This window comes from Pogonomyrmex barbatus, unplaced genomic scaffold (genome assembly GCF_055798465.1).
Source record: "Pogonomyrmex barbatus isolate J1 unplaced genomic scaffold, ASM5579846v1 scaffold14, whole genome shotgun sequence".
NCBI classification, from domain to species: Eukaryota; Metazoa; Arthropoda; class Insecta; order Hymenoptera; family Formicidae; genus Pogonomyrmex; species Pogonomyrmex barbatus.
Genome location: NW_028297110.1, coordinates 1,700,658 through 1,728,027, shown reverse-complemented (window position 1 = coordinate 1,728,027; position 27,370 = coordinate 1,700,658). Strand labels below are relative to the sequence as shown.

Genomic DNA, 27,370 nt, shown 5'->3' with positions numbered 1-27,370 from the left:
ATAAAGGTAAGGGGGTAGGGCGGAAGGAGATGGCAATTAGATAAACACAAAAGGTTATCAACTGCGGGGTGTACCGCAGAATGGAACATTGCATCAAGATCGGTCGAAACGGATTCCACTGCGATCGAGTGAAACTTGGCATTTCGAGGATTTCGACTGCTCGTAAAACTGTTACCGATAGGATCCAGGTTTCGGTATTGCGGAAATGCCACGTGCGGAAGCCAGCATTCTTCGTTTAATGCAGTTTTGTAAAAGCGTCGATTGAATCATCGAATTTTCTAATAACCGATGTTTGCGAATTAGCCGTTTTATGCGGCATCGTTTGCAAGTACTCATACAAAAAGTTCACGATGCATAAAAGAGGCAGCGAACGAAGACGATGCTTCTTCGACGACGATAAGATGGAATCCACTCGCTACGTCTTCCTCGACGACAGCATCTTCCGACAAGGACGTCGTCCGAGCGCTATTCCCACAGTGAACGTAGGCGAGATCACTCGAAAAGAAGTTTCCTTCACTCGCAGCGACTATCGAGAAAGTAGTCATCGGGATGAGCATGTACGAGCGGCCTTACATGCGTAAGGACCTGGATCCCTCTCTCTCTCTCTCTTCGCCCCTCATCCTTCTTCTCTTAACCGGCTACTTCTCACGCATTGGAAACGACCTTTCGCGTTCATGGAATCTCGCGCGACTCTCAGCTCTCCCGCGTGCGAACGTTAGCCAGCACGCGAGCAAGCTCACTCGCTCCGGGCGGGAAAAAAGGGACGTCGAAGGGGGAAGAGGGGATGGCGCGGGGAGAGGCGAGAGAGCATTCGACGAGCAAGAAGAGGCGGCCTCCTTATTGGAAGGCGTACCTAACTAGGAGAGTGCCCGGTACGGGCACGAACCGCGGATGCTATTATTCCTGACGCGCGCGGCTCAGGCACGATGAAAAATACGGCCGGGGCTCCCTCGCTCTCGGCCGTGACTCTCCACGATGCACGGCGGAGCCGTTGCTTATCGATGCCCCGGGTCGATACGAGGCGGCGGAGAGCGCGCGGTAACAACGTACGCGCGCGTCGCGCACGGCGAATCGGGTTTTAAATTAAAAACTCGCTCGCTGATTCCGCTCGTTTCGCCTCGGATCCGGCTGAAACTCGTGGCTATAGCCGTGCACGAGGCAAAAGAGACACGAGAGAAAAACTGACATTTTCCTACGAGAACGAAAAACTATCGCGAGATATTACGTCGCGAGAGAAGACTTTCGCGCTCTACGTGCACGTGATTTTTTTTTTTTTTCCTTAATTGCACGTTGCATCGATGTCGAATTATGCGTTTAATTGGCATTCAAAAGTTTGTCGCGTAATTATTCGTTTCTTCTTTGAATTTTCGTGATTTTAAATAAAAATTGTATAGGAAAGGAAGATTCTGTATCTCTCTCTCTCTCTGTATCTCTCTTCTGTATCTCTCTCTCTTTCAGGATTTTCAGTACGACTATTTTTGTATGTGCTAAATTCCTATTTTTTTTTGTATCCTGCATACATATATAGATCTCTCTTCTAGCGACAAATATCGAGACGTCTCTTTGTGACATGACATATACACTATCAAGGTTCGTTAATCGTTTGTTTCATTTCATCAAATTAAGAAGTAGGATTTAAAATACCGAGAGCGCGATGATACAAAGAATCAACGACCGCGTCAGAGAGTATCTGCTCATTTTGCGGTTCTCCTATAAATATTATGATGCAAATATAAAAGCACTTAATTAAACGATTTAATTATCTCTCTATTTTTCGAAAGGGCAGGAGAGAACCGATATTTCGCGCGCGGCTTCATTACATTACACGAAGCACCTACCATGAACGCGCCGTTAATCGTCCTCGCGCGTCGCGACGCGCGTTGTCTCTCCCTCCTCCTCCCTCACCCTTCAGCGCAATCAAAAAGTACGCCGGTCGAAATAATGACCGTTTCATTCGAAACTCTGCGATTTTAGCTGGCGCACGTTGGGATATCGGAGGGTCGCTCGACCGACCCGTCGCTCTCGCACGCACGCACGCACGAACGCACGCACGCACGCACGCACGCACGAAACGAACGCACGCACGCACGAAACGAACGCACGCACGCACGCACGAAACGCACGCACGCACGCACGAAACGCACGCACGCACGCACGCACGCACGCACGCACGCACGCACGCACGCACGCACGCACGCACGCACGCACGCACGCACGCACGCACGCACGCACGCACGCACGCACGCACGCACGCACGCACGCACGCACGCACGCACGCACGCACGCACGTACGCACGCATGCACGCTTGCACGTTCATTCACCCATACATTTGTGAGCAACGCGCGCTCGTGATACGCACGCTCTCACGTACGGTCTCATTCGCACGCACGCTTCGGCGAACGCGTGTGGGTAACGCGCGCTTCGTGGCGCGCGTGCCGACAACAGCGAGGCCGTCTCGCTCTCTCACGGCTTTCCGTCGCACGCCTCGTCGCCACCCGCGCGCGTCTCTCGCTACGCTCGCCGCGTCCCCCCGTGCCCCGTTCCCCACCGGAGCGGCCACCGCCCCGAGGGCTCATCGCTTCGACGAGCCGAGCGGCGGCACGGTTTGAGCTCCCACCGTCACGCCGCTTCTCCCGTTCTCCCTCCTTGTTCCCCTTTCGCCTGCCTACCGACCACGGCCCGTCGCCTCGGCGTTTTTCGCTCCTCTTCCTCCGCTTCACCTCCTACTCTTGCGGTCGTTTCGTCGCACACGACGTGCCGCCGCCACCGCCGCCGTCGTTGCCGCCGTCGTCGCCGCCGACTTTTCGCGCGCGTTGCGAGACGGGGAGATTAAAGGCCGACGCGCGCGCGAAACCCGACGATCCTTATCGCGTGCCACGCCGCGCCGCGCAATGCGTAGAAACGAGCGCAGCTCATCTTCTTTCTCATGACCTGGTGACGTTTTCAACATGAATCGCACGCGACTTACCATTCGCGTTTGATGCATAGATCGATATCGACGATCCGCTAAATGTCAGCGACGCAGTCGGCAGATAATCTCTCAGCAAACAAAAAAAAAACGTGAATGTTGAAGTAAATATTTACTTGCACTTTTGCGCAACGCATTATTTTGAAAAATTGTAAAAAAATTGATCGCTTAGTTATTTATTCAGTTTCAAGATCTGAGACTTTTAAATAGGAGTAATTTTAAGTTTCTTCTCTGTTTCTCTATTCTAAAATTTCGCTATGACTATTTTTATATATATTAAACTTTATTCTTTGTCATTATATATTTTTTACAATTAAAATATAAGCATGTATCGGAACTTTTTTGTCAGATAACACGATCAACCTCGTATATCCCGCGTGTTTCGCGTAGACAATCGAAACGGGAGGTACAGCGGCTATCTTTCGCGCGATGTCCATCTCCGTGAGCATAATAACGCATTTAGCCGGCGTTCACCACGGCGCGACGGATTTTAATTCTCATTTACCCCGAAACCGGAGGGACGCGGCCGAAGCAAGCATCGATTAAAAAAGGAAAAAGAAAAGAGGAGCGACAGAAAGAGAGCGCGCAAAGGATGGAGATGGAGGGAGTCGAGAAAAAGATCCACTGATATCCAAATCGGTTCCTGCTTCGACGCCGCTTCACGGTGGCTAGGCAATAAAACGGCCCTGAGAGAGACGGAGGCACGACGTGGCGCGCGACGAGGACGCGGCCCCAAGCGGAGCGAGCGAGCGTGCGTGTTTGAGAGTAGAGGATGGGAATAGGAGACGACCGCACGTAGCCGCAGGCAAGGGCGCGCGTGAGCAGGCAAGCGAGCCTTCCGACCGATTCTCCGCCGCCGCTACGCCGCGCCGCGGCCACGCTATGCCGAGCCGAACCTCGCCTCGCTTTACCTCGCTTCGCCTCGCCTCACCTAGCCTCACCTCACCTCATCTCACCTCACCTCACCTCACCTCACCTCACCTCACCTCACCTCACCTCACCTCACCTCACCTCACCTCACCTCACCTCGCCTCGCCTCACCTCACCTCACCTCGCCTCACCTCACCTCACCTCACCTCACCTCACCTCACCTCACCTCACCTCACCTCACCTCGTCTCGCCCCGCCTCGTCTCGCCTCGCCTCGCCTCGCCTCGCCTCGCCTCGCCTCGCCTCGCCTCGCCTCGCCTCGCCTCGCCTCGCCGCGCCGCGCCGCGCCTCGCCTCGCCACGTCTCGCCACGTCTCGCCTCGGCTCGCTTTGCCTCGCCTTGCCGCGCCGTGCTGCGCCGCGCCGTGCCGCGCCACGCCGAGCGGCGAGCCATCCGTGTGCTCCAGTATCCCCCGCCCCACGTACGACCAACCACGACGCGAACTCCACTGTCGCTCCCCCCTTCCCGTAGCCGACGCGCGGCCTCGGCGCGCCAAGTTCGCCGCGCGTACAGCCGCCAGCTACCGCTCACCGCCTCACAGTCCGTCACCGTCGCTCGTCGCGCGAGCACACGCGGACGTCTCTACAGTCAAGCTGCACGCTGGTGCTGGCGTGTGTTTTCGTCGCATCGTTAACACAGTGACGGATCGAGATCAGCCTCTCGTTATTGCGACATAGCATGCACGAGGGTGGACCTCCACGTTGCATTCAGATTCAACGCTCATGAGAAAAAAAAAATCGCGATTTGAGAAATCGACGCAGAAAAATATTCGGTACATGCGTACTGCAGAAAACACGTTTTTTCAGAGGAAAGATCAAACGATCGCGACTCAATCGCGATCTTGATCTGTCAGAGGTCGCCGTTCTGCGCGCGCCAGCAGAGATTCAGTGAAAGCGGGACGTTGAACGTTATTCGTCAACCACGCGAGGACTTGTGAATGAGTGCGTTTCGATCGTTCTATTGACTACTCAGTCCCGATCTCGTGAAACGATCGAAGAGAATCCCAACGAGGATTGACCAGGTGCGCGGACGGACCTTTCGCCTCGCGAGTGACAAGTGGTCGGCGACGCGTGGTTAACCACGTGGCGCGGTGTATGCGCCGGTGTACAACCGCCTGGATGGCGTGAACTTTTGCGGGACTCTCTTTTCCCTATCGGCGGGCGCGTGTGTGCCGGACAATCGCGGGTGCGCCCGGACAGGTGACAGGTGAATCAGTTGTCGGTCCGATTGATCCCCGCGTCGCGAACTGACGGACGCTTTTGACGTTCATTCGTAGAGAGAGAGAGAGAGAGAGAGAGAGAGAGAGAGAGAGAGAGAGAGAGAGAGAGACAGAGACAGAGACAGTTGTCAGTCGACCTTTGTCCATCGTTCCCTCTCGAGGGTATGGTGCAACAGTGATTAGTACGCCGTATATCATCGCCGGTGACAAGCAGCAGTCGCAAGGGTTAACGAGGGGGTCCGGTGGTGGTAGTCTGGTCTCGCCGTCGCAGGCCGCCGCGAGATGCTGAGAGCCTCACTCGTCCAGTCCAGCGAATCACGTAGGGTGCTGCGATTTGTGCCGAGGGCCGTCGCGGCCTGCTAAGATGACCGCGCGTCTACACTCGCTGAGGCACCAGGAGAAGAAATCAGCCGGCAACAGTCACAGGCAGCACCATCAGCATCAGCAGGCCGTGCATCAGGGTCCGAGCCCGGCACCGAGCCCCAGCCCCAGCCTCAGCCCGAGCCCGAAACATTCGGACGGACGAAGAGTGAGTATAAGCAGCGTCTACGTAAAACTTTTTTAAAACGCGCCAGAAACTTTTGAAAACTATTTATATTACGTTCTGAGACTGAGATATAATTTTTCCGAGAGTTTAAAAAAGAGATTATCGTTGGCTTATGTATTTTTGGATCTCGGTTTTTGAATTTATCAATCGGGGGGAAACGTACGGAACGGGATGTATGAGGAGTAAAATTTAGAATGAAAACTGCAGCGCAAGCGCGAACGTAGAGGTAATTTCATTGCGGATTTTAAAAATAAAGGAAAGAAGAGAAAGGTAACGAGGACGCGACATTCTCAACCCCCTTGCAACGCAACGCACGCGACCATGCGTCCCGGAGTAGTTTCACCCTACCTCCCAATCTGCCTCCTGCGCACTTAATCTGCGATCGCAGGTTCATTGGTGCGACGCGAACCCGATATCGAACACGTGCGTCGTTTATACAACCGTTCGTCGTCCAATCTCTACGTGAGAATCCGCTGATCTGTCAGTCTTGGCGTACGAAAAGCGCGGCTTCTCGCGTTTCATAAATGAGAATTGCATATTCGGGAAAAAGTTCGAGAAATGATTTTAGAAGAAACGACCTGGAATTGACTTTTTCTTAGGACGTGGTAATTCACGTTCCCTTTCGTCGTACACTTTTCTCCTTTAAATTTCATTTATGCAAATGCGTATTTTTGTCGAGTAACAAAGTCTCATTTTTTTATCCACGTTCTAAAAACTTAAATTTCACATAAGATGAATATACTTGATGCAAAATTTTTTTCACTACGATGAAATCATTAAAATTAATCATAAATCATCGAATTACGTTTTCAAAGACGTTTTTCTGAAGAAAGGGAGAGATAACGTTACGATCTCAGAGGGACTCGCGAGTTGCGCGACGCTCAGCATGACTCTGGAAAAAGTTGGCGATTAAAAACTTGCGGTAAAAAGGAGAGCGAGCACGGCGCGTTACTTCTGACCCTCTAGCCTCTCTTTAATCTCTGCGAAGTGGGTCAGTTTCGCAACGCGGCGGATTTCGAAGGTTCAACCTTCGCTCGTTTCCGGATCGCAAAAAAAAATCGCCGAAGCGGCGATAGATACGCGCCGGGCGGGGCATAAAACGGATATCGCTCTCCACGTGGACGCGCCGTTAAAATCGCAGCGAAAAGCGGTACAGGCGCGAACCGTTGAGCCATTAAACGGCGAGATACGCGTGCGAGAGAGGCGGATGTTGTGTGTGCGAGATTAAAATGTATAGCCGAAAAAAAAAATAATAAAATTCGTATACGTCAGAACAGATCGCATTAATAGCGTGATTCCGCGGCTAGAATCCAACGTCTCTTTTCGCGCTTTCGAGATGACGGAATCCAAAGGAAAAATTGGCACGATCGTTCCATCAGTTCTCCCCTGAATTCTCAGATGACGAAACGGTGACTACGCCGACTGAAACACGTGACAAATGCATTTCCTTATTTCTCTTTGTCGTGCGGCAAAACGCAGGAGGTCGCAAGGGCACGTCGCGGCACGAACGATGCGTGTCGGAGCCTTGTGACGCCAATTTGCGGTAATTGGACGTATTTACGAGCGGTTATCATACAGATCGTCCGTACGCCCCCGCCCGCCGTGGCCGGCGTCGTTCAAAAAGCTGTAATTCGGTTTATCCAATTAATCCTCCGGCGTTCGGCCATCACGAACGTCGTCGGGGGGAGATCACGCGTGATCCAAAGACCACGGGTGTACTTACCGCCCGGAATTGTCCATCTGCAACAACTTACCACGTATAACACGTTCACATTCGGATAAACCCTCGGCTCCTTTGAGCTCCGCGCGAGCACATTAAGAAGAAAAATATATTCGCCGACAGGGTGAATTCTCGATTAAAATAGCATTAACGAAGGAGTTAACGGCCGAGTTTGGCGAGTTTCGCGCGACGTGCAGAGGAGGCCGAAACTCGTTCCGCGCAAAATTCCGAATGCCGAGGGACGCGCGCGTGAGCCCGCGGTGCACGCGTGCGTCGAATGCAGGCTGACTACTGCCCTTTTAAGGTGATCCACATTGCGTGTGAGAGTTAGATCGCCGAGCACCGAGCGGCGATCTCCTATTAGGAAAGTTTCCCGCGGTGACGAAAGGGCGCAACTTTGTGCACCCGTCTTTATTAGCGGCGAGAGATACGCGAATGGGAGGGGGGCGGGGGGTACGTAACAGCGCGGGAATTTTACGTGAGAAATTTTTAATTTTCAGGATCTAAAGTTTTTAAGTAGAAAATAAAGAAAAGATGAGGTGTGTACATATTAATAAATTAATAATCGGCATATGATGGCGTCAAACAGAGTTTTTAAGAATATCCGCTGCTAGTTACATTACGTATTAATATATATATATGTGATATATAATTGACTTTTTTCGATATTTTAAGTTTAAGCGAAATATTTCTTTGAAATATCTATAACAAGAAAAACGATTTTCCTTGTGGCTAATCAGCTGATTATTTTGTGACCAAACCATCGAAACGACCAAACTTTCCTTGGTCTTTCGATTACCAAATATATTTGGCGTTTTCATTAACAAGTCATTTGGTCTTACGCGCGCTTTCAATTCGTTATATTCACGAACACAACATAAATAAATAATTATAAAAATCATAAGATTTGAATATTAACCTTTTTATTATGTCGCGTCTTGCTTTTTCGTTATATTTTCTTCTTCGTATTAGACGCAACTTTCCCTCGCTCACTCGTGCGGCAACTCCGATTGAAAAAAGTGAAATAACTCGCGAATATTGACAAATGAAAGAACAAAAGCTCTCACTAATTTAAATTTCGTAATCGAACGAATATACTTTAAAGATATTAGGTGGGACTTTCAGGTGAAGAGTGATGTCCAAAGGTTGAATGAACAATATGATATTTACATAAATATGTGAAAATTTATCATATTTAATCAGAAGCTTCCTTCCCCTTTTCTCGCGATAAGAAATTCGTAAATTTCATCGCGTCGGATTATCGTTGCCACGAGATCGAAACGATGGTTGAGGGAATTCCAAAAGGGTGCTGTTGGAATAAATGAGGATGATGAAGCCTCGCGGGATTTCGAAACAGGAAGTGGAGGAGGAGATAATAGAGGAAGGAGAAAAAGAACGAAAAAGGAAGGAGATGCGGACGCGACGATCGTTTCTGTCGTCGCCGGGCGATGGCTTAATTGACGGCACTTAACGGATCGTCGTTATGCCCGGCTTAATTACCTGTCGCTCGTTGACGCTAGTTCGCGCATTTTAATCGATTTATCATGCGCGAAGCGAAGGCGACGACGCGAAAGACCAAAGATGACAATACAACGGACATGTGTTCGCGCCTCCAGAATCAATTGGAAGCGACTCGATTTACCAAATTTTCTTGGAAATTAATCATGCCTTTCACAAATTAATATGCCGAAATGCAAATTAAATGATAATCTCAATGAAGTATGCAAATTTCTACAAATAAAAAGAAAAATAAAAACTGAAAGAATCATTTTTTTACGCATATCGTCAAGTGCCAGCTTGAAATTTTTCAAGTGTCGCGATGTGGCACGCGGTTTTCTTAAAAATGATGCTCAAGAATTGTCCATCTTTCATATGTTACTCCGTATTTTTTACGGGTCGTATGTACAGCCTTCGTCTCGATATACACAATATACTGAAAAAAATGACCGTGATCGGCCATGATTAGCGATGACTGTTGTTAAAACAGTCTGGCTGGAAAAAAAATTCCGGCGGTTCGCGAGGTTCGCACGTCGATGCTGATTCACAATGCCGTCGGCTGTACGTGACGCGAAGTCGCAAACAACGAGAATGTGATTTATCGCGCGTAACGCGCTAATCGGCGGCACCGTCAAAGTCACGCCGTCACGCCGCTCGAAGCTGTCCCCTTTATCTCCCTTCTCTTTTCCGGACGCGCGCGCGCGCGCGAGCGCGGCTGTCTTTCCAAGTCACGCCAGCCTGAAAGAGCGTCACGACGGTCGTGGAATTATCTTGGCGGGGATAATTTTTCGGTAGTTATCGGAGGTACGGTAGAATTGAAGTTTCATGGAAGTATCGGCAATAAACGAAATAATTAACGAAACTTTCGTTGCTCTATAAAAATTGGGAAATGGAATAGAAAAGGTGAAACTTGATACTATAGTTCAGTATAGTTCGAATTTCTTTTGAAGCGGTTAAAATATTTCGCTATTTTGTTATTAGCAAAGGAATTTCTCGCGAAAGAAATTCGAAAAGCTTTTCGAGCGCCGACGATAGTCATTTCTTGGATCCTCCTATCGAACGTCGTTTTCGTTCGACGAGCGGAAAGCTCGAAGCAAGGAGGAAAAAATAAAGGAAAGAGAACAAACGATCCACGATTAACCCAGTTTCAACATTCGAAACGCCGAGGCGTAATTTAAACGCCCCTATTACGAAATTCCTCTCCCGCTCCTGCGCCCGCACGCACGCACGCGGGGACACGCACGCATGTATGTACACATGAATACTACACGGGGGCACGTAGAAGAGCGAACAGAGAGTCCATCGTCGACGAGACGCGCGCTCACCCTCCCTTCGCCGCGTCCCCCGCCGTCCTTCGTGCGCGCCTCTCGTAATAATAGAAGGATGCGACGGAGCAAGAGTGCCGCGCCGGTCGGCGGCGATGCGATGACACGCGCGTGCACACGCATACACGCGTATGTAGTGACATGTACATCACATGCACATACACGAATACGTACGACCGCGCGGCGGCTCGCTCGTTTGTTTACCCGTCGCGGCGCTCCCGTGTGAACGCACGCCGACTTCTCGCCTCGTCTTCCTCCCCGACTTTACCCTCTCCCCTCCCCCTCTTTCCCCCAATCTCTACCTCGCTTGCTCTCTTCGTAATCTCGACGTATCTGCCCGGTGCCCTGCTCGCTCCGCACGTGTCCTCGCCTGTTTCCTTCTCGCCGATCGTCGCCACCTCTGTCACTCTCGTCTGCGATACTCGCAATCCTCCCCTTTCCCTCTCTCGTTAGAGCCGACTTTGCCCGTCTTCGTCGTTCCGCACGTCGCTGTCGTTTCTGCTCGTGCGGTCTCTCTCCGTCGCTCTCGCCCGTTCGTGTTTATCGCTGTTCCTCTCCTCTGTCTTTCTGCGGCTCTTCTTCTGTTAGTTCGCTACCTCCATCTCTCATTGGGATATCCGCCGTCTCCTTTTCATCTCGCTCTCGCCATTTCTCTCTCTCTCTCTCTCTCTCGCTCTCGCTCTTCATCCCGACCTTCTCTCGCTCCGCGCCGTGAATATCTGTCGTCTCTCGCCTCGACGACGGACGTGCCTTCGGCCTCGCCATTTCGCACGCTATTCTCTCTCCACGTGGAACGTCGAGCGTCGCTTTTTGTATCTCTCCGCCGACGAGAGATCCTCCTCTTTCTCTTCCAGACACCGCATCGCGCGATCGTCTCCGTTATCATCTCTCTTCCACCTTCCTCCGTCTCGATAGATTAGCGATTAACGCATCCGGCAAAGCGAACATCTATCCGCGCTAGAAGAATAAATTTGATATCCGCGTGAACTTCCGAGACATCTAGCGCCCGTTCATCTTCGCCCTCGTTATCCATTTCAGTCTGGTCCACTTTATCCGACTCTGTCTCCGCTCGTCCACGACTGTCACACATCTCAACGTCGTCGGAGATTGTTCCTCTCTCTCTCTCTCCGTCGACCTCGTCTGCCTTCGCGACGTGGTTCCGTGAGCGATGTCGGCAGACCGCCAACGAGCAAAAAACACGAAAAAAAAAAAACTGAAGGATTATTCGGAACGTTAAGATGCTCGTTGAGTACTGGCGAGAAACTGATACAATCATGTTTTCTCGTCGCGAGAAAAATTGCGATATTTCGATGACTTGATGCGACGCACCATGCGACGCAATTTTTGAATTTTTCCGAGACCGAAATAGAAACGAGAAAAACAATTTGAAAAGACAATTTGGACAAGTTCAATTAGGATCTTATACTCTCAGACTTAAGCCTAAATCTAAACTTGGACTTTCCTTGTGCTCGGTCTGAGTAATAATAAAAATCGTTGAAAGTTCTAGATCCATCCAGCTACTAGATGTTTTGTGCTTATTCTGGATCAGCTTACAATTAGTGAGAAAGAGAGAGAAACGAAAGCGCGCGAAACGGGTTGATACTCTCGATAGTTGAGTCTAGACTCAGCACTGGATTCATTCGTCTCTCCCCCTCCCCCTCCCTCTCTCTCTCTCTCTCTCTCTCTCTCTCTTCCTTTTCCCTCCTGAATGCGCTATGTCATTCTCTCGCCGTTGTTTCGCTCGCTCTCTCGTCACGCTCGTCGCCGGCGGCTTCTCGTAAATCATCTCTTCCGCGAAGCGAGCGCAGAAAAAGAAAGAACTGATATCCCGGTTAGAATAGAGGAGCGTGCATCTAGGCGATACGTTGACCTACTGTCATTAAACCGCGAACGGATGAAAGCTACGTTAAATTACTATTATTTATCTCAACATAAAGAATCCGAATCACGTCTCTATATGTCTAGTTATCGAAAATAATAGCAACGCGTTCTTTAGATTACGCGAACGAATCTGACTGAGGATAATTCCTGCGTTTTAATCCAAGAATTGCGGGTCACGTTGTTGATGGACGTTATTAAAGAGAGACGGTTTTCTTGCCTCTCTTTTTCAGGCTAACAAACCACTAATGGAAAAACGACGACGAGCAAGGATCAACCAGTCCTTGGCGGCGCTGAAGGCGTTGATCCTCGACAGCGCCCGCCTGGAGAACACCAAGCACAGCAAGCTCGAGAAAGCCGATATCCTGGAGCTTACGGTCAGGCACCTGCAGCGGCAAAGATCGCTCGCTCAACCCGGCCTGTCCAGGTACAAAGCGGGATACCAGGACTGCTCCAGAGAGGTAAAGTCAAGTTTTAATCCTTCGAAGAGCGTAATGTAGGATTTTTAACGCAAAATATATTTAGACGAGACACGCGGCACGTATCGTCGCTGAAATTCTAGTTTTGCAATGTAAAAGAGAAAAGTCGTTTGAAAAACGTATATCTTGTTCGAAAAATCCTGATCGACATCGCATCTCGGAGAACAAAACGAGGAAGCCAGTCGGTAAGGCGACTTTGACGCGGAAAAACGTGGTTTTTGCGTCACGTTTGCCATTATACTCCGTGCCGTTTCGTCACGGGGTAGCACGAGGGCAGGACGGGCGGGGAAGAGAGGGGGGAAGCGGAGGGAGGGGGTGGTAAAAAAATTCCAGCGCGTCCGGAGAGCGTGTAATCGGAGAACTCGGCGGAACTGGTTCGTGTTACACGACAGAAGGGGGATTCTACCCGGTGGAAGAAGAACACACTCGAAACTACCCTGCCTCCTGTCTCTCCCTTTTTCTTCCTCTCCCCTCCCCCTCCCCCTCTCGGATAGGTATCTTAACGTATCGGGTTGTCGTTGGGGAGTCTCGCGTGACTTCGCTAGGCTCAATCGCTCCTTCGTTAAGGAAACGTCCAGCCGCGAAGCGAGAGAAAACTCGTTGAAAGCGGACACCCCGTAAACGCCATCGCGCTGAATTTGCCGGATGAACCTTGCGGTCAGATCTCTCTCGAGTCAGGTAGTCGCCCGATCGGCGGGAAAGGAGAAGAAAAGGACTCTCAGAGTTTTTGGTTTCTGCACGCGAGGACTCGACGCGGAGCGATCGGGATTTGCGATAAAAATGCAATCTCAATCTCTACACGTAGTGAATCGTTATTATTATTGACGTATGTAACCCGACTTGATACGATATATGACACGTACGTATATATCTTTTATTAATAATTCAGGAATTGTTTTTCTGCAAACAAAATTCGTGCCGCATAAAAAAACTGTAATAATTTTATCAAATTCAAATGTTTTGCCGTTAATAAGGCTTCGTCTTCGTTTTTTTACATTTTGGAACGAGTGCATATTTTATTAATTACATTGCAACAGAGTTCGTTTTAGGAATATCTATCTGCGTTATTAATAATCCCAGAATCATTCTCGGTAAAAAAAAAATTCGTTGCCGTAACTGAAAACTATAACAATTTCATCAAATTCGGACATTTTATCGTTAATAAGTCTGTATCCTCACGTTTTTCACACTTGGACATCTTCGCGAGTATATATTTCATCATAATCACGACACTGCACTGGGCGTATCAAACATCCCTGGAAATTAAAAAGAAATTAAAATAAAGTTAAATGAAATTATGCTTTACAAAGCCTAATATTTTCCTCGAATTTAAAATCAAAAACAACGAGATATTTTAAGCTGTAAAATATCCAAAGAGGCAATTCCTTAACACACAAAAAAAATCACCCCACCCTTCCTCCCCCCCAAAAAATCCTGGATACGCTCATTGGCATTAAGGATTTAGGAGTGTTTACGCGTTCCTGAAAAAGAAGGACCCGCTATACTACTCACGGACGGCGGAGTCTTTTTTTCCGAGCACTTTGTTCCCATCCGGGCGGCGCCAGGCATTTCCGTCGTATATCTCCATCGGTGCCGGCAGCGCACACAGTGTGTCGCAGAACTCGAGTCGATTGTCGGCTCGCCCGGCTCGACAAAGCGCACTTGTAACGGTACAAAGCCCGGCCGTGCGCGCCGATACCTGTCGCGCCTGTCCGCCTTATCGGAACGCGCTCGCCGATAAAGTCACCGACTTCCCGGCGCTACGATACCGTCGCTCGAAAGATGCGGCCCACACGGGAGATGACTGTGTGCGCCCCTGCCGTTTCGCACAAAGGAACTGGAAGAAACCAAGTATGGGGGGGGGGGGAGAAAGGGAAGGAATCGCGCGCGTGCGAGACGCGCGCTCGGCGAGCGTTCGCGATCCTCGCGCGGAAAATAATCACCGTAATAAAGCCGTTACGTAATTGTTGCGAGAGCACTTTTCAAATTTTATCGCGACCGATTTAACGGATCGTATTCGCTTCATCGCGCGCACGCGCGTAATTGTCTCGCCGTGCAAATGTCGGGCGCGCGCGCACTTTTTGTATATACGAGCGCTAATTGAAAAGTTGTAAGATTATATTGCGCAGCTGCGCGACTGCACTGGCGACGGCGCCATCAAGGCCAAGGTCTTCTGCGTGCACTCACTCACACACAAACACACGCACACCGATACGGGGATCAGCATCGGTGTGTTAAGCGTTTCTCACGCTCTGTAATTTGATATATGTTCTATGACACGACGCGGAGAACCTTCCCTTTTAATTGCGCGACAAAAGTATGCTGTCGGAATTCCGCTTCAAACATGGGAAAAGTGATTAAGAGACTTTGGGAATGTTGGATCAATCGTACGATGGATAGGCGGCAACTCCGAGACAACGCGCAACGCGAATTCTGACATCCTCTTTAAGGAAGCGACCGTAATACTTTCCATTCTTGCAACGTTAGAATTAATCGGAGCAACGACGTCGGATCGTCTCTCTTCCAGTTCTCTTTAATCGCTTTTATCACTCTTGACCATTTTCTAATCTCAAAAAATTCACGTGGAAGGAAATTTTCGCTCCGATAAGGAGGAAGTAATTGCGGTCGTTTTCTTTAAAGAGGATATCACAAAATTCACTATTATACGTTGTTCGTTCGTGGAAATCGTCGTAGAAAGTGCATGTACAAAAAATTATTGATAAGGAAAAATAAATTCTCTTCTAGACGGACAGTGCCATGGTATCCAAGTTTATAATGATGGATATAATCTCGAAATTTTTCGTACATTAATAAAGAAATTGTATGTTTTAATACGAAATTCTTGAAACTCAGAAATTAATGAATAAAAAAAAATTAATATTTTTTATGCTTTCTTTATTTATCACACTTTTAACAATCAGTGATTAAATTTATTGAGAATTTCTTGATTTTGAAATTTGGTTCTTAAAATGCAAAATCTTTCAACTTCAAAAACGTTTTCGAATAGATTCGGGAAAGGATCAAATTTCGTAAAGCTCTTTTCAGGGAGGGGGGGGGGTAATCATGCCTGAAATTTCGGATGGTGAGTTAAACGCCGGGACGAAATCACGGTGTGTGTGACGTGCAAAGTTAGATAGGAGGAAAGCGAAAAAAGAAAGAAAGAAAAAGGAGAAAAGAGGAGAAAAAAAACGGAGTGAGGGTCTCTGCGACAAACTTTACGATCTTATAAAACCGGCGGTCGACCAAGGCGACATGTCCTGTTGCGTTGCCCCTCCTGTCTCCTTTCTCTTCCCCCCCTCGGGATCTCGTTCTCATCCGCCGAAAGTATTGCACGTTTCTGCTCGCCTGGTGCGAAACGCGCTCTCCGTTGTTTCGTTCCTTCCTCTCGCTGCGAGAGTAATAAAACGCGGGAAACACAGGAGCAGCAAATCTCGTAACATTCACGTTTCTCGGAAGCTCTGAGAAATCGTTAGCGTATGAAAATTAACGGTTCTAGGAAATCCTTAACGCAAGTGCAATTGTATAGTAAACTGTAAATCGATTTCTTTGAAACGAATCGTTACTTTAACGGATTTTATTTTAACTAAACGAGAGGGGGGAGGGAGGGAGGAAGGGAGAGCACATGGTACATAACATCGCGGCGGCTTGTCATCGAATTTTCTTTGAGACAAATTTAACTACGACTTTGTCAAGACATCCGAGGATCACACATATTCCTGAGAATGGGAGAAACAACGTGCTGTATATACTTTGAGAGAGAGAGAGAGAGAAACCAGATCAAAAACTACCCACGCATATAGATCTTTTCTCTTTTACATGAAATACAGATAAATACAGATAAATCCTAGCAGGAAACATTTTCTAAAATATGTACACATAATAAAAGAGTCGATCGCGTTATTGATCGCTCATTCTCTTTCTCCTTCTGATATTTAAATTAACTTGTGATTTTTTTTTAGAAACATTCATATATGCGTGACGAGATCGAAAAATGTAAAATTCTATATTTCTCCTAATTGCGCTTTGACGTTCGCGATTAATCTATGTATGCAGAGAGATCCATTCAATACGCACGATCCTTCGATCGAAGTCGCTTGTCGATCTCTTTCCAACCTGCGGTAGCGACGGCGGCGGCGGATTCGGTTGCTTTATTTTGAAGCAGCGACCCATAAAAGCTCCCTCGTGCGCTCGCGTTTCGCCGGGGAACTATTGTCCGCCGGCAGGCAGCGCGGACGATAGTTTCGCCGGCGAGCAAACGCGCGCTCGATACGCCGCCGTGTGAAATATAGCGCGCGATACGCTATGCGATTAGAGATCAATCGCGCCGCTTCCGCCCGAATCACCGCCGTTTCCACTCGCAATTCGGCTCTCTTCCGGTCTACCGCGAGCCCGCGTGTCGTGGTGGTCGCGCGCTACCGAGTTTTTCAGCGCGACTCGCTCTCTCGTCGTTCATCGAGTGAGAGTGTACGACGTAATTCGCGGATATGATTTTTCAAGTTTTTACGGCACCCAGAGCTGGCGCTGATCTCCGAATAAAAATGCAACAATATTTTCGCGCGGAAAGATTTATCCCGAGGTCGCGTCGGTGATGCGCTCCATACACGTGTTATCTTAAATTTTTGCGCCGAATTTTGCGTATCTAACGCGCAATTCGAGCTTTCTCTTTAATTATCTGAAAATATCGTATGTACCGCCGTCCGAGAGGTACATTATTATAAAATCCCATCCGATTACCTTTCGCGCGCGCGTTAATCAACGAGCCGCTCTAAGCGCGCGTTAATCAACGAGCCGCTCTAAGCGCGCGTTAATTAGTGATTCGCGGCAATAACACCGGTCGCGGAAAGTTCGCAGTTGCGTCGTCGCAGCTCCGCTCTCGACCAGCGGGTTAAAGAGCGTTTTATCGCGCGCCGGTTGTTATCGCCCCGGCACGTATACGAAATAAATTACGGGCCGCGTGGGGGCCCGTCCGGGCCGCGCGGCCAGGAGGGGTATGCCGGGGCAACAAATAATCACGCGGCGCCGTTACTCGACCGTACTGCGGATTAAAGAGCGAAATATTCAATTACGCCTGGCGGTCGATAATGACTGACGCGCGATACCGCACTCGCGGTCGAGAGCAGAATTTCCAGGGCGCAATATATTTTCCCGGCGTTGACTCGCGCGCGCGAATGTTTGTTTATCGCTGGCGCCACGCTTGCAAAAACCGTTCCTATGAAATTGTTTGCGGGAATATGGATTGACTCTTGCCGACAAAGCGAGAAGCTGCCCGACATCGAAATATCTCTCGCATCGATATTCAAGGATCGCGCGGTTGCGCGATGATATATCCCGAAGTCCGAAGTTTTCCTCGATGAGGAAGTGATCTCATCGTTTACGATCGTCGTAAAGTCAACACGCGTTTACATCGGCCGTTTCCCATTGTCGTGTTGCAGGTGAGTCGCTATCTCGATGCGCCGGACATCATTACGGGCAACACAACGCCGATGGACCCAGCGGTGAAGCAGCGGCTGCTTCGTCACCTCGACAGCTGCGTGTCCGAACTCGACCTGGACTTGGGCTCGCGGCCGGACAGCGGCCTGGGCAGCAGCCCGGGCAGCGTGACGGACCGCGTGGCGGGGGCGACTAGCCCGGGCCCGCTGGACCACCACGTGCCGGTCGGGCCGCACTGCAGCGCCGCGCTCACGCCGGCCGGCCTGATCAAGTCCGAGATCCCGGAGATGGTGGAGGCGGCACGTCCCGACAGTAGCACCACCGCTGGCGACGAGAACAACAACAGCAGCCGGCCGACGTCGGCCTTCAGCCAGGTGAACCCGGCGGCGTTGGATCCGCACCATCCGCATCACCCGTCGGGCATACCGGTCGACCAGGCCTCCACGTCGCAGCAGAATCCCAACATGCTCTCCGTGGTGCAAGTGATACCCTCCCGACTGCCGGATGGCCAGGTGGTCTTTCTGCTGCCGAGCCACTACGTGCAATTGGCGGCGGCCGCCGCGGCGAACGGCATCAGCATCGGGCCCAATCCGCCAACGGCGATCTGGGCGGCGACCAACATGTCGTTGCTCAAGGCCACCGATAAGCTGGCGAAGCGGCCACACGAGGACATCGGTCAGGAGTGGCAAGATCCCACCGGCGGTCTCAAGCCCAGCAAGAGCCCGAGGATGGAGCAGCCGGAACAGCCGCTCGACTTCACCACCACGTCCAAGAAGATGAAGACCGCCGGCGCGAGAAATTCAACGCATTCCGGCGCCGATCATCATCATCATCTGCGGCAGCAACAGCAACAACAGCAACAGCAGCAAACCTCAGTCCGTTTGCCGACCGAGACCGGCGGTCCCATCGTTCACGAGGACAGGCCGTCTAGTCACGCGGACAACGAAGTCGCCATCGGCATGCCGTCTCCGTCACCCATCGGCCAGCAACCCGTAAAAGACGAGGAGGGCATGTGGAGACCATGGTAAAAAAGATCCGAGGCTCTTTATCTTTGTAAATAGATATGTATGGAGCGCGCGTACGAAACCGGAAGTTTGGCGTGCGCGGCTGCAATCGTCGTCCGCTGCAAAAATCTTCCTTACACAGATTACTATGATTAAGTCGCGTATACTTGGCACCGAGTAATCGATCTTGCCTGGTTAATAAAACTATATATATATATATATATATATATATATATATATATATATATATATATATTTTTTTAGACGAGTACGTTGTCGAAAATTTTTAACTGAAATTATAAAATTGCAAATTTTCCAATTTTTAAAACTCGATATTTTTCCGAATAATAGGAACAGTTTATAATGGAAAATATGAGAGGAATTATTAGATTTATTTCGGATATATGCACGCTGCAAAATTTTTATTCACCGCGAGCACTTTCGAAGCTCGAGAATATTGGGCGGGAATGTGCGTACATTTCGGAAAGTGGTCCTCAATTAGCGTAATATCATTTTCAAAAAGAGAGGCGATACACGAAGCCGAAAGTAATTAACGCGCGATATTTATTTATTTACATTATTATGGGGGAGAGGGAGGAGGGAGAATTGGCAATGACACAATTTCGCGATAATGCAATCCGCAATCGGAATTGCGCAATCGGTAAATTTTCACAGGCGCAGGAAATTAACGCGATTGGCGTTAATATCGGGAGGAATGCTAATTGGCAGGGGACTCAAAATTACCCTTTCACGCACCTGCAAGGTCGACGAATCGAATTTCACGTACGTCGAGAGCGTAATATATCCCTCTTCTCGTTGCGTTACTCCATCTCGAGTCTCGGGGATTTTCGCGCTCGAGGCAGGAAACCGAGAAAAACCGCGACTGACTCTTTTTTCCCCCCTTCTTTTTTTCTTCTCTCTTTTCTTTTTTTTTTATTCCTCGCCGCACCACTTGCACTCGACTGTGGAAACGAGTACACGGAAAAGGCGTACGCGCATTCTCGTCTAATAACTCCGCGCGCGCGCGCGCGCGCGCTTGACGTCAGCGTGCTATACGCGTCGTTTCTTGCGACGGCGCTAATGAAGCCTTTAATTTGCATCACGTCCAAAAGCGCCGCAGTCGTTAAATCCGCCGCAACGCCCGGCATTATTCTCGCGAATGCGCCGTTCGAATAACGGCGTTCGACGCCTCCGCTCGCGTCGTCGCGAGATTTCTTGCATCGACGAATCGATTCCGGGATGTGTATGCGATGTAACGTTATAACGTAACATTTCATATATTTCCCGGCGTGACTCGAGAAAAAAATAAATATGTCCGTATATCTCTTTACACCGATCGTCACAGATAACCGCGGTCTATCTTTAGAAACATTCCGAAGAACGGAAACGTATCAATTTCTGATGGTTCCAGGTTTCTTTAAACGATGTCGGGTATCGCAATATGAAAATTAACTTTCAAGCTTTACGTGTCGCCAGTCGGATATTCAAACTTTTTTATTTTTGTCTCTTGATCCATGTATTCTTTAGTTTTTGAATTAATCGAATTAACCGATCGGATCGATCCAAGTTAGTTTGGCGCCTCTATGTCGAAGGATCGAAGAACGGAACGGAAGTGACGACGCGCAGCGGCGCAGAGAGTTTCGAATTGGAGCGGGTGCGAATGCCAAAATGGAGCGAGTGCGAGAGACAGAATTGTAAAAACTATAACGCCTAAACTTCTGCGATTTTTTTCTGAGAAGACGATGAGGAGGATGACCGCTTCTTGGCGGGAACCGTCGAAGTCCCATGAATTTATGCGAGCGGGACAAAAGAATTTGTTCTGACGTAGTTGCGCGTAAAAGACGCGCTACAGATAATTGTATGTATGTAAATGATGGAGTAACTAGATTATTAAGAAAGAACGAGAGACAGGGAGAGAGAGAGAGAAAGGGCAGCGAGTATGCGAAAGAGATACGGGGGGAGAGGGTGAGAAAGGACGAGTACGTGCGTTTTAGTCCGCCATTCGTGTACATAGCCTCTCGATCAGAATTATTGCTATTTGCGAGATATAGATTTATTTTGATGTTATCTAGGTGTATACGGCGAAAGAGAGCGACGAGTGTGTGTTGTACGTGTTTGTGTGAATAGCGAGCGTTTTCCGTGAGGGTACGATTAATAATCGCGCCTTCAGCGTAGCGAGGAGTCACCATCTCACCACCTAATTTACGTCTGTAATTGCTAAATATCCTGGGATTCGAATTCCTTATTCGATGTACTTAGACACGCAGTCAATATAGGCATGTATTGAACTGTACGCCACATCGTTTTCTCTCTCTTTTTTTTTTTCTCTCTCAGTATTCCCTTGTCTAATCGAATAATGAAATCGCTTCTCCAATCTGCGTCTATCTCACATCTTAAGAATTTCTTTAATTCCCTAGAAAAAAATTCTCTTTCCTCTGCCCTAATTATTTTAAACACATCAGCTGGATGAGCGTCAGTCAAGAATGATCTAAGGTAAGTAAATCGCAATTTTTAATAATGTCAATTTTTACACAGAAAAAAATTACTCAAGTCAAGATAAATATTCTTAATATAAGCTTCTTAAAAATTTTTTATATGACGATTATCATATACTTATATGTAAGAATATATAATCCTTATTTAAGATCAAAGTTTTTCTAATTTTTCAAAAAAAAAAAAAAAAAAAAAAACATTTAGGATATGTGAATATAATACTTTTAAGGTTTACTTTTTAAGATATTTAATAACCAGAGTTTCTTTATTTGAAGAATCGAATTCTTTGCGACTAATCTAATCCAATATTTTTCTCGTTTCGTCATACCTGATGTATCGAGTTAACGTCGACCGAAATCGGCTCAAGCCAGGACCGATCGTGTTCCTTCATTTATTTCCTTCCTTCTTTTTTTCCATCGTCGTTTGCATCGCCTCGCGCGGTCGACCTTCGGCGAGCGCCTTTCGCGGGGAAAAGGCGACGGCGACGACGGGCGGCGGGATCGTTAATGCGATTTTTTCCTGGCCATTAAACTTTTTGCCGGAACGTCCCGGCGCGGCGCGCGCTGCCGGTGAAACCGATTACCGATCGTTAAAGTCTGCCTGTTTGCGCCCGACGAAATGACCGTTCGCACGCCTTTCCTGCACGCCGCGCGTATAACCGTAACGTAAACGGGCGTAAAGTCCGCTTGGCAAATGAGCCAAATCCGTTTCCGCGACTGGCCGGAAACCGGTTTATCGGAACGCGCGAGGTCCCTCGACACGTAATGAACGATAAAACGAATATCTCGCGCGGAGACCGGCTCCTTTCGGATAAGGACGACGCGATCCGAGGTGGAGAGACTTATTTCCTAGAACTTCCTTGGCGATTACCTTATTCAGAGACGCTCGCTGCTCTTCAGTGTAAGCGGCAAACGTTAATAGCACAGCAGTACAGACACGTTTGCGTGCCTTTTAATTTTATGTATTTTTTTTCCCGCTTTGCGCGCATTCCTGCCCCTCCCCCCTTCTCCCTCTTGATCTTCGACCTCGCGGATTATCCGCTTTGCGAACCGCGGAAGAGAATTGATGTGAGAATTGATCTCTGAATTCTGTAAAATTGATTTGTGTAAATTCCCGGGATCGCGCGCGCGGGCCGATAGAAAATTTTCCTCGTTGTCGGAAGAGAAATTAGATCGTATAGATCGAGGTTGCCTCGGGGAAAAAAGGCGATTATCATTATCCGACGAGCTTACAATCGGCGTTTTATCGCGCAATCTCTACGCCGCAAACCTACGCAACGACTGCGAGCCCGAACTCGGCGCATAGCGCGACGCAATCAATTTTTTTTGTCGTTCGGCAAATAAAACCTGACGCACATATACATACACACACACACACACACACACACACACACGTAATAATGGATCGGTTTTGCCGCGTAGATCAAGTTACGTGATCGCGCAACAATCACGGCAATTATGGATGAGAGATCAATCGATACCGTGTGCCGTGTCATCCCAGACGGACGGAGAGAAAGAGCGTGGGAGAGAGAGAGAGAGAGAGAGAGAGAGAAGAGAAGCGAACAAGAAGAGAAAGAGAAATTCGCGATATCGATCCGCGCTTGGTTTCGATTGTTTCCATGACGAAAGAACACTGAAAACTCGTCCGATCTTCATTAATATTTTTTAACGCGTAATTCGCGCTGTCTTTCTCTACTTTACGTCGATGTTAATATTTACTTTAAATGAATATTATCATTATTACTTGATATCTTATTCAACGTTTCATCATATGACGTCATATAAATATAAAAGTGCGACTGCATCCTCGATGGAGAGAAATCGATGCTCCGATGATATGTGTGTGGTGACGTCGGAATTTAGGGAAACTGTCGGCGCGGTTTTCGCCCGAAAACACGGCAAATCTCCCTTTCCTTCTCGCTCGCTCGTGGTTTCCTTCCCTCGCCTAATGCATAATATATGTAGCGCTGCAGCGCTTTTTCTCCTCCGGCAAGGAGAGGAAGCACCGCAATACTCTGCATTATTAATGCGTCTTATCTTACCGCGAGAGATGCACTCGCGAAATCCGCGCAGACGCTGCGCACCGATGACGATGTCCGGTCGAATTTTTATACTGTGAAATATTTGTGTCACTTGAAAATCGTTAAATTCACAAAATGGTCAGACGGACTTGAAAAAGCCCAAACAGCGAAGAAAAGAATGATCGCGTAAGTAGCTCGTTTTGCGATTTTGAAATTGTGTCAAATGATGTCTTATGATGAGACATCGATCACAAAAAATTTTTAAATTTCAAGAACTGAGTTGAACTGAGATTGGTTCAAGAGATATGGGGAGTCAAAGTCATCAACTGATTACTTTAAAGTCACAAATTTTTATGTCCAATGATTTAAAACTATCCGAGGGTTTTGCTGACAACGAATTTGAAGTTAAATTTTCAAAATACAAAATGGCCGATTTAATATGACGAATCATACATTTAAAGAATCTTTTGATTTCTATGAAAAATATCTAGGGATTTTTTATTATATTAACTATTTTGATGTCTCACATCATAAGATATCATTTGATACACGATTCAGTTTCAAAATCGTGGGACCAAAAACGGGTTAAAAAAAACCACCGATTTTGCGGTCATTCTTTTAATCTTGAAAAGAGACGCCGCTATAAATCCTACATTTACGCGCGACTTGGATCCTTCTTACGAGAAAAAAAATTCAGGCGAATGAGTGAATGAACGAACGGGAGAATTTTATTAACACCTTTGGGCACCGAGGTTTCCTCTCGAATCCAAAGTTGTAATTTTACCAGATGCGGAGAAGGACGAGAGATCCGCGCCGGATAGACGGAAAGAGACATCGGTTTATTATTAGCCAGACATAAAGAGAGAACGAGGAACGCCACTTATTAAAGGGGAGGGCAGCGAAGGGCAGCGAGGAGAGTGAACAAAAAAGCAGGGGGAAGAAGAAGATGGAGGAGCGGAATAAGGTGCGTGGTGCTGTCGACCGCTGGCAAAGGGCGGTCTTTAAATCAGGAGCTTTTAGATCACATCCTTCACGAAGATTCACGGCGCGATGCTTCTCTCCCTCTTTCTCCTCCTCCCCCCCCCTCTTCCCCGAGTCTTTCACTCGACTTTGTATGGCCGCTAATTGAGCCGTATCATTAGCATACGCTGTCGCCTCTACGTCCGCTCGTCGGGCACCTGACCGGCTATTAAAAGCTCATTATTGCGAGGTTTTACGCGAGCGCGCGCGTAATTTCAGTTCTCCGGTCAGCCGACCGATTCGTCTCTCGTGACAACCGCGACTCTCGCATTATCCTGTCTCGCTCTTCCCTCCTACCTATCCCTTTTCCCATCCCTCTTCCCTCTTGGCCTTCTTCTCTTTGCTCTCGTATCTTTCTCCCCTTGTGGCCCTTACTCGGCAGTTTTACGCCATCAACAATCTTTCGCCAACCACCTCGTTCCTCTCGACGAGCAATCGATCGTCGCGCTCGTAGAATACAACCTCGAGTAAGGGCGGCAGCTGATCGAGCGTGATCGAGTGGCATAATTCAGCAGGATCGGCTCCTGAATTAATCGGCGCAATTATCAATTTTGCATCCGGTCCGGTTTATTACCACCGTTCGATGTTCAGAAGACTTTAGACTTGTCAATATCTATAAAATTGAAGGAGAACATTGTGTCTTGAAAATTAAAGGAGGGTATTACCCCCTGGGAGAAAGTGGGGAGGTAAGATGACGATCTTAAGGTTCATCGATTTATTCTGTTTTTTGTGATGATGTAAAAACAATTAATTTTCTTTTTATTAGCTACTACTTTGCCTGACGTCTGCAGAAACTGCAGAAAGGTTTATAAATAAATTAGAATTTTGTATAATTTAAATTTTTCACGAATTTGTCAATTTCATTTATCTTGCCATATATGGATAAAATGATGAAGATTAAACTAATTTTTTAATAACAATTAACTTTTGTATAAACTTTTTACATTAATAATGCCTAATTTATATTAATTATAATAACATTTATATTAATAATGCCTAAATAATACAATAAAATACAAATAGATAATACTTATGGATTAAATAGATAATACTTATGAACAAAAATAATATTTACGATTAAGTAATTTTTGACATGGCATTCATTATCTTACCCCACGATCACTGTATTTATTCATTCATTTAAAAAAATATTGCAATATGAAAAATTAAACATAATAAATTATATGTATTTTTTAGATATATTCTACGGTAGTTTTATAGAGAAAGTGAAGATATATTTATTATAATTATAATTCCTCATGAAGGAACACTATAAAATTACATACAGGTGTATTCAAAATATATTTATTATATTATTTATTGTCGTTGACAGATTAAAGTTAAATTACAATAGATTATTTGTTATCATTAAAAATCTCTAACAAGTTTGGCATTGACTCGTAATCTTAGCTTAGAAATATTAACAAATCGTCATCTTACCCTCCCCTCTTTTTTCTATAATTCGAGATTTTGATATATAAAATGCAGATAATTAAAATTAGAAAATTGATGTAGAAATACAACGTGCTATTTTATAAAATCTTTATTAAATACGAGAAAATTAGGACTCTTTTCTAAAGTTATGGATTTTACGTTATTTCTGTCTTTCGATCGTAGAAAATTTCACACAACAGAGAAGGAGGCTGGAGCGAGCGCAATACGAAATGAGACATACACGTGCACGCGGGGCGTGGCGGCTTTGTTGAAATTCGGACACGCACGTTGGCGAGCAATTAACCGAGCCGTCGCCTCCTTCCCGATTCGCCTCGTTCCATCCTCTCGTTTCCGCTAAATTAATTACGCCGTGGAATTGAAAATTGCGTGTCGCGTCCGCGTTCTCCGAGAATAGAACGTACGCGTGCAACTTCCGAGATAAATATAACGAGAATCTGCTGAAACCGAGGGAGGACAGAGAGTTGCTCGTGTCCAACCTCTCCCGACCCCTTTCCATCCAGAATTGGTTTGGGAATTCGAAAGAAATCCCCATAGGTATGAGAGAGAGAGAGTCACCTGTTTACGAGAAGATGCACCTGCGCTACACCAATAATCATTGTCCTGACATCGCGCTGCAGATCACAGGGCGCTGCTCGTAGCTATCTATCCACCTCCTCCTGCAGAGTAGCACACAGCCAATTTCGATTGATTATGGCAGGTGTGGACCGCGCGAGAGTTGTTTAGACTCCGAGCCTCGGAGGAAAAAATTCGAGGAATTCCGAACGACGTGGCGAGACCGACGCGACGCGTGACTGACGCCAATCGTACGCGTTTTTTCAACATTCGAACGTAGCATCAAATGACGACGAGAAAATTGAAAGACGACATTTTTAAACGGAGACTAAAAAAGCGTTATATTTTTAAACGGAGACTAAAGAGAGATTTGATCTTCGGTTACCCAATTATAAAATTAAACGTGTACACGTATCGTCTCTGAGATAAGCTGTAATTCGAGAAAGCGTTTCTCTCGTGGAATCTTTCCTTTAAATAGTAATCTCTTTTGATTTTCCCTCATTTATTTTCACTCGAATAAATATTGACGAATGCTCGATCTTTATATTTTGCTCGTAAATTCTTCCAAAGCGAGATTACGCGGTAAACACGAGAACATTTTTCACTCGGACTCTTTCGCCGGATCAGCTTATCTTATCGACGTCCGGTTTAGATTTTTGTCCGTTGTTTACTGAATCATCTTCGTAATGATCGTAGGTCGTTTTGATGAAATTCAGATCGCGGTAGATGAGGAAGATCGTCGATAGAAAACGATGATAATGATGGGTATTCCGTCCGACGGAAGGATTTCGGAGGCTCCTCGAATAAAATTGGGATGCTATAAACACGTAATAA

The 27,370-nt window shown here is 47.4% G+C and overlaps 2 protein-coding genes across 2 annotated transcripts in view; both read left to right on the top strand.

The window, feature by feature from the left end:
- The window catches only part of LOC105428368 (U6 snRNA phosphodiesterase 1), a 171,792-nt gene that overhangs the window by 135,654 nt on the left and 8,768 nt on the right, over positions 1-27,370 (top strand). The gene's annotated exons all lie outside the window — the stretch shown is intronic.
- Sidpn (bHLH protein similar to Deadpan) lies at positions 4,406-21,385 on the top strand. The gene is made up of 4 exons (XM_089072967.1): positions 4,406-5,169; positions 5,212-5,645; positions 12,317-12,544; positions 17,995-21,385. The coding sequence occupies exons 2-4, from the start codon at positions 5,481-5,483 to the stop codon at positions 19,018-19,020; spliced, it is 1,419 nt and encodes a 472-aa protein (XP_088929093.1). The 5' UTR covers positions 4,406-5,169; positions 5,212-5,480; the 3' UTR covers positions 19,021-21,385.